The following is a 5,953-nucleotide window of genomic DNA, read 5'->3' on the forward strand; positions in this document are numbered from 1 at the left end:
GTTTCCAACACAACTTTCCAGATGCTTCTGTGTAACAAACCACTGGGTGCAGTGAAAGTTATGGTGGTCCAGCAGACTCCCCTCAGCACACTGAATGAAAATATAGTTAACGCTCACTGCATCCGCACAACAGATAACGTGCAATGGGAAGAATCAGCACAGCGGACTGTGGGCAGGTTGTGAGTGTCTGCGCTCTTATTATTGGCCTGGTGCTGGATGAACTTCCTGTACTCGCATTATTGTCAACTCAACTGTAACTGCACTTAAAGAGGTTTCATTCTCCCTGCTATCTTCATTTGTCTAACACGGTTGTGGCCTGTTCACAGTTGTTTTTGAAAGCCAAGCATTCACTTTTGTTACTTAAAAGTGAAGCAGTGACGATATTTCTGGAGCCCCTTTTCCCTAAATTACAGATAATCAGTTAGACTGTGTAACTGAAAATCCCAATGGTACTCCTCAACCAGGGACAACAGGGCTCAACTCACCTTGCCAGAAGACTTGTCCTGCTCCTCTACATCCTCGTGTACAAGATCAACCACCTGGATTTCTCCAAGGCCCAGACATTTGTTCTGCTCTTTCCCAGTTTCCTCCACGCCCTCAGAGGCCTCTGTCTGGGGGACCTGCTGCTCAGTTGGGCTTGACAACCCCGTACGGTGGCTAGAGAGTATTCTGTAGCGTTCTTCCCTCCGGGTGCTCCACTTTGTGCTCCGCAGGTCCCCAATTATCCGCTGCGAACTGGTGGCAGAGGGGCGCAGCGCGTGGACCATGCGAGGCCGAGCCAAAGCCTGCCGAACCTGCGTCTGGACCGGAGCGTCCTGGTGACGAGAGGACAAAGGTGAGAATCTACAGCGCTAGGACGTGCACATGGGGACGTATTTGGCTTTAATCCCCAAAACACAGGTGTTGAAGGAATTTAAGTAAGGACCCGACCAGGGTGTCGCAAAAGCTTCATGGATGTCCAAAGTGTACAAGAAACCTTTACACAGCAGGCCTGAAGCTCAACATCTGGTTCACTTCTGTGAAGGAAACTAAATAGAAATGGTTTAATAGAATAATGGCCAAGCATCGGGGACAAGAAAACACTGAATTTATGTGAGTGTGTATGATTGTTAACAGTGAGAGAAACTGTATAAAAAGGTTCAACAACAACAAATCTGCTCACAATTCATCCAAATAGCTCATCTTACACACACTTACTCCACAGTTACTGAGCTCAGTGTTTAGGTTAAATGTACAGAACTGAATATAATGTAAAAGATTTATAAGATAGGAACCACTGGACCACCCAATCCCCCCTGCATCTCTCCAACACTGTCCCAACATGTCCCAGTGAGCCGAGGCACATCCACAAAAAGCCTTTAAATAGGACTACATGTTCACCAGCTACGAGGATTAGCTTGCGTGATGAAAGGGACATAAATGTTTGACACTGTGTACTTAATGTTACATCTACGACGGCTTTGATTTGGTATACAGTCAGATCGTCTCTCTTCGAGGCCTGTGAACGGGTCCAACTACGTTCAACAAAAACAAAACGAGCTACCGACCGCACAGCTAACGCGGTCTGACGCACGGCGGGCTAGTGTTGGCTAACAGCGCTGACTAGCCCGAGTGCTATGCTAACAACAACTAGCACAGAAGGCGCGTTGTTTTCCGACGACTATTAGCGTCAATTTAAAACGTTACATACAGCTTTCTATCAGCCGGTCAGTTTAACTAAATCCTTAAGTTTGTGTCGAGACGCTAACGGACGTGTATTTGCCGTTTCCACCGCCGGCTGCATTGACGTTAGCCAGCGGGCCTCTCACCTGTGTCGCTACGGTCGCCACGAGTTTGAACACGGAGTTTTCCACCTCGGCTTCGTTGGGCTCCGGTACCGTTTCTCCCGAGCCCTGGGACGTCTCTGGGCGGATACGTTTGCATGCCAGCAACAAAGCATCTGCGGGGTCGGTCCCCCTTTTTCTTTTGACTCGCAGAATCGTCGCGTTTGGATCCATGTTGTCCCGCTGTCTGAGTGGGTCTGGTTGTCTGGCAGAGGCAGAGAGAGGAGGACAACCGGAGAGCTCTCACTCCGCCTTTATTTCTGGGTACCACAAACGTCACAGTGTGGGGCGGGGGGCTTCTTCTTAAACATCTCATCCTCAATTGTTTCCTCTTATAACTTGTATGTATAATTCCTATCCCCTCGATTTATTTAATGCATTTTGTCGAAGATATTACTTCGTGCCCTCAAATAGTTGAATCTGTTCCGTTGAGTCTGGAGTGTGCCACCTTGACTTTTAGTGGATAATTCTAACCAATTCAATTGTTGCATAACAGTAATAATACAAATATCAAATCATTACACTATAATCAAGTAGAATTATTACTTTGCAGATGTAACAATCTTTTTTTAAACAATATTGTATTCACATTTAGTGTTTAAAGTGTATTTAGTGTATGTAGTATATGCTAAATGAAGGTATTATTTGAAGTCTTAAAAATAAAGAGGGTAAAAAAAAATAACAGGAGATTAAGTTGATGCAGAGAACTACTAAAAGAAAGATTCATCTAAAGACATTTCCCCTGATACCTGCTGATACTATGATACCTATTGATATGTCACATTTTGAACAATTTTAAAATCAATTTAGTCACTGTCCTTCCAGCTCAGCCCTCTTCCTCCCTTCAGTAATGAGATGTGTGCTCTGAGTGAAGCCACACACACACAGCTGGTCTGTCTTGCTGAACAGCTCTAGCTGTTTTTTTATTTGTCTAAATTCCAGGAGGACTGAGCATTATAAAGATAAAAGAAGAAAAACAATTGGCTGCAGGGTGTAGTCATGTGACCTGTTTAAGTGAATGGCTAGGTGGAGCCACACTGAAAAGAGGAGTCACATCCCCCCAGTGTAAGTAGAAGTATTGTTTGGTGTGACAGCTGCTGCAGTCAGCCGGTCCCTGTTAAGAAGAAAGAAAGAAAAACTGAATCTTGCTTCTTCTGAAATTTTTCAAGAATACCGGATAACTCTTTTCTAGGTGAGTACACATTTCACACTTTATACACCATCTTTAACAAACATTCAGTAGCCAGTACATTAGGAACACCTAGTTAAAGCTAATGCAGTGTAATACAACAGTCCTGCTATAATTCCTAGCTTCATCAGTTGTACTGTGTTATACTGAATGGTGTTTCTATTATTTTGTCCACTCCATTCATATAAATGAAGATAAATCAAATAACAGCAACACATCTTTGTATAATGTAACACAGTTCAGCAGTACCACAAACTGCAGCCTTTCCCTTGACAAATGGACATTTCTGGAATAACTATAACTATAAAGTAACTAAGCTAATGTTCTAATAATCCAACATATTTTTGATGTATGAACGTATGAAAGTATTCAAGAATTCATATTTCAATGACATTGTTATTTCACATGTTTCAGTCTTGTCAGCATGCCAGCTGCCACCTGTCTGCTGTCTGAAGAGCACTTTCTGTGCTCCATCTGCCTGGATGTGTTCACCACTCCTGTCACCATAATGTGTGGACACAACTTCTGCAAAAACTGCATCACTGAAAACTGGAGAATCAATAGAAAAATACAGTGCCCCCTTTGTAAAAAGCTTTTTGACACAAGACATGAGCTGCATGTCAATATTTTCATATCTGACATTGTTGCTCAGTTCAGACAGTCAGTGGTGAAGAAAGCCACGGAGGAAGCCAAACCAGGAGAGGTTCCCTGTGACATCTGTACCGGGCTCAGACCGAAAGCCCTCAAGTCCTGTCTGGTCTGTCTGGCCTCTTACTGTGAGACACACCTGCAGCGACATCAGACGGTGTCTGGACTGAAAAGACATACGATCATTGAGCCTCTGGGTAACCTAGAAGACAGGGTGTGCACAACGCACAACAAACTCATGGAGCTGTTCTGCAAGACTGACCAGATGTGTGTGTGTCAGTTTTGTACTGAGTCAGATCACAGGTTGCACGATGTTGTTCCTCTAAAAGAAGAATGCGAAGGAAAGAAGACTGAGCTGAGGAAGATAGAATTTCAGCAGATGATCCAGGACAGACAGCTGAAGATACAGGAGCTCACACAGTCAGCAAAGCTCAACAAGGAAGCTGCAGACAAAGAGACAGCAGAGGGCGTGGAGGTGTTCACTGCTCTGACCCAGCTTGGAGAGACAGGCCTGACTGAGCTCATGGATCAGATCAAAAGGAAGCACGAAACCACAGCAAAACAAAGTGAAGATTTGATCAGAGAACTGGATCAGGAGATCTCCGAGCTGATGAAGACAAACGCTGAGGTGAAGCAGCTCTTACGCTCTGATGATCACTTCCACTTCCTCCAAAGCTTCTCCTCCCTGAACGCCTCTCTACCCACTAAGCACTGGACAACAGTCACCCTCCGACAGCCATCGTATGAGGGAACTGTGGCAAGAGCTGCGGCTCAACTTCGGGAGACACTCAACAAAGGGATGAAGAAGCTGCTTGAAGCTGAGCTGAAGAGGGTGCGGCGGTATGCGGTGGACGTGGCTCTTGATCCTGACACAGCACACCCTAAACTCCTTCTGTCCGACGATGGGAAACAAGTAAATCACGGTGATGTAGAGAAGAATCTCCCAGACAATCCAGAGAGATTTTAATATTGTGTTATTGTCTTAGCAAAGCAGAGTTTCTCTTCAGGAAGATTCTACCACGAGGTCGAAGTTAAAGGGAAAACTAAGTGGGATTTGGGAGTGGTCAGTGTGTCAGCCAATAGGAAAGGAGAAATCGTATCGAGCCCGGAGGCTGGTTACTGGACTCTGCAGCTGAGGAATGGAAATGAGTATGTAGCTCTCGCTGACCCTGATGTCTTCCTCTCTTTGAAATCGCGGCCTCAGAAGGTGGGAGTGTTTGTGGATTACGAGGAGGGTCTGGTCTCCTTCTGTGACGTTGATACTGCAGATATTATCTACTCCTTCACTGCCTGCTCCTTCACTGAAAAACTCTACCCATTCTTCAGTCCCTGTTTTAATGATGGTGGTGACAACTCTGCCCCTCTCAGGATCTCTGATGTCCATAAAACTGACTGAATCAGGCATTTTTTTTGCAAAAATGATTTCTTGTCATTTACACATACCCTCATCAACACCACTGAACATGTGGAATCAACGTGTTGATTTTAAACTGGATGTTATTTAACACTAGAACCATATATAGGTGGACATTGATGCAGTATTTTTCATACAGTCAATGTTTTGATGGGTCAGGTTTGCATTTGTACACTAAGAAGCTAGACTTTTCAACCATTTATCATTTATATTTATTTATATTTATTTAACAGACTCTTCGTCAATGTATGTTCAGGCACTGTGGACATGTTTTTAATGAAATAATAATTTAAGTGTTTCTGTTGTTCTTTTTAGAAATTATTTGAGCTTATTATTTATTCCTTGGCAACTGCGGAAGCAAGCAAGTTTAGTTGAAACCATTGATCTGTTGAGGTGGTTATGTACGTTTGTAGCCTTATTCAAATCTAATCTCCAAAATAAGACTTAAGCTAAGAATAAGAATCGAAGTTAAGAATCGAAAAAGTTAAAACTTAAACTTAAAAAAAAGTATTTTTGTCATTTGAATAGAAGAAAACAACTTGAAAATATGTGTAGTTTATTATTCTTCCTCTTTATGCTAAGGTTTGATTGACCTGGGGTATACTGTATGTTATCCCAGTGGAGATACACGACAATACAGTCAGAAAGCTGTAAGTAGGTGTTTTATTATGGAATATATTGGGTTTTTATTTTTATGGCTTTAATGTGTATTTATTTTATATCTTCTGGTACTCAGCGTTGGTTTATTAGGATGGACTGCAATTTCCATTTTTTTATGGATGAAGAAATTGACCTTGAATAGCCAACAGATGGCACTCATTTGTCACATTACAATAGCAAGTTATCTCAACCCTAATAACCGTTCAGCAAACAGAGCCA

At 43.1% G+C, this 5,953-nt stretch overlaps 2 protein-coding genes across 2 annotated transcripts in view; one reads left to right on the forward strand and one right to left on the reverse strand.

Annotated features, from left to right (window-relative positions):
* Positions 1-2,071, reverse strand: part of slc7a6os (solute carrier family 7 member 6 opposite strand) — a 5,354-nt gene extending 3,283 nt beyond the window's left edge. The window contains exons 1-2 of the mRNA XM_035651854.1: positions 1,809-2,071; positions 486-815 (exon numbers count right to left, since the gene is read on the reverse strand). Of these exons, the coding sequence (XP_035507747.1) occupies positions 486-815; positions 1,809-1,997 (519 nt within the window). The 5' untranslated portion in view covers positions 1,998-2,071. The remainder of the gene's footprint in view (positions 1-485; positions 816-1,808) is intronic.
* A 1,365-nt stretch (positions 2,072-3,436) lies between these two features.
* LOC118320769 (E3 ubiquitin-protein ligase TRIM39-like) lies at positions 3,437-5,180 on the forward strand. The gene is given in 1 exon segment (XM_035651853.1): positions 3,437-5,180. A coding segment is annotated over 1 exon segment (1,620 nt). The 3' UTR covers positions 5,057-5,180.
* The last annotated feature ends 773 nt before the right edge of the window (positions 5,181-5,953 follow it).

Source organism: Morone saxatilis, unplaced genomic scaffold (genome assembly GCF_004916995.1).
Source record: "Morone saxatilis isolate NCDOM2014 unplaced genomic scaffold, NCSU_SB_2.0 Contig11, whole genome shotgun sequence".
Taxonomy (NCBI): domain Eukaryota; kingdom Metazoa; phylum Chordata; class Actinopteri; family Moronidae; genus Morone; species Morone saxatilis.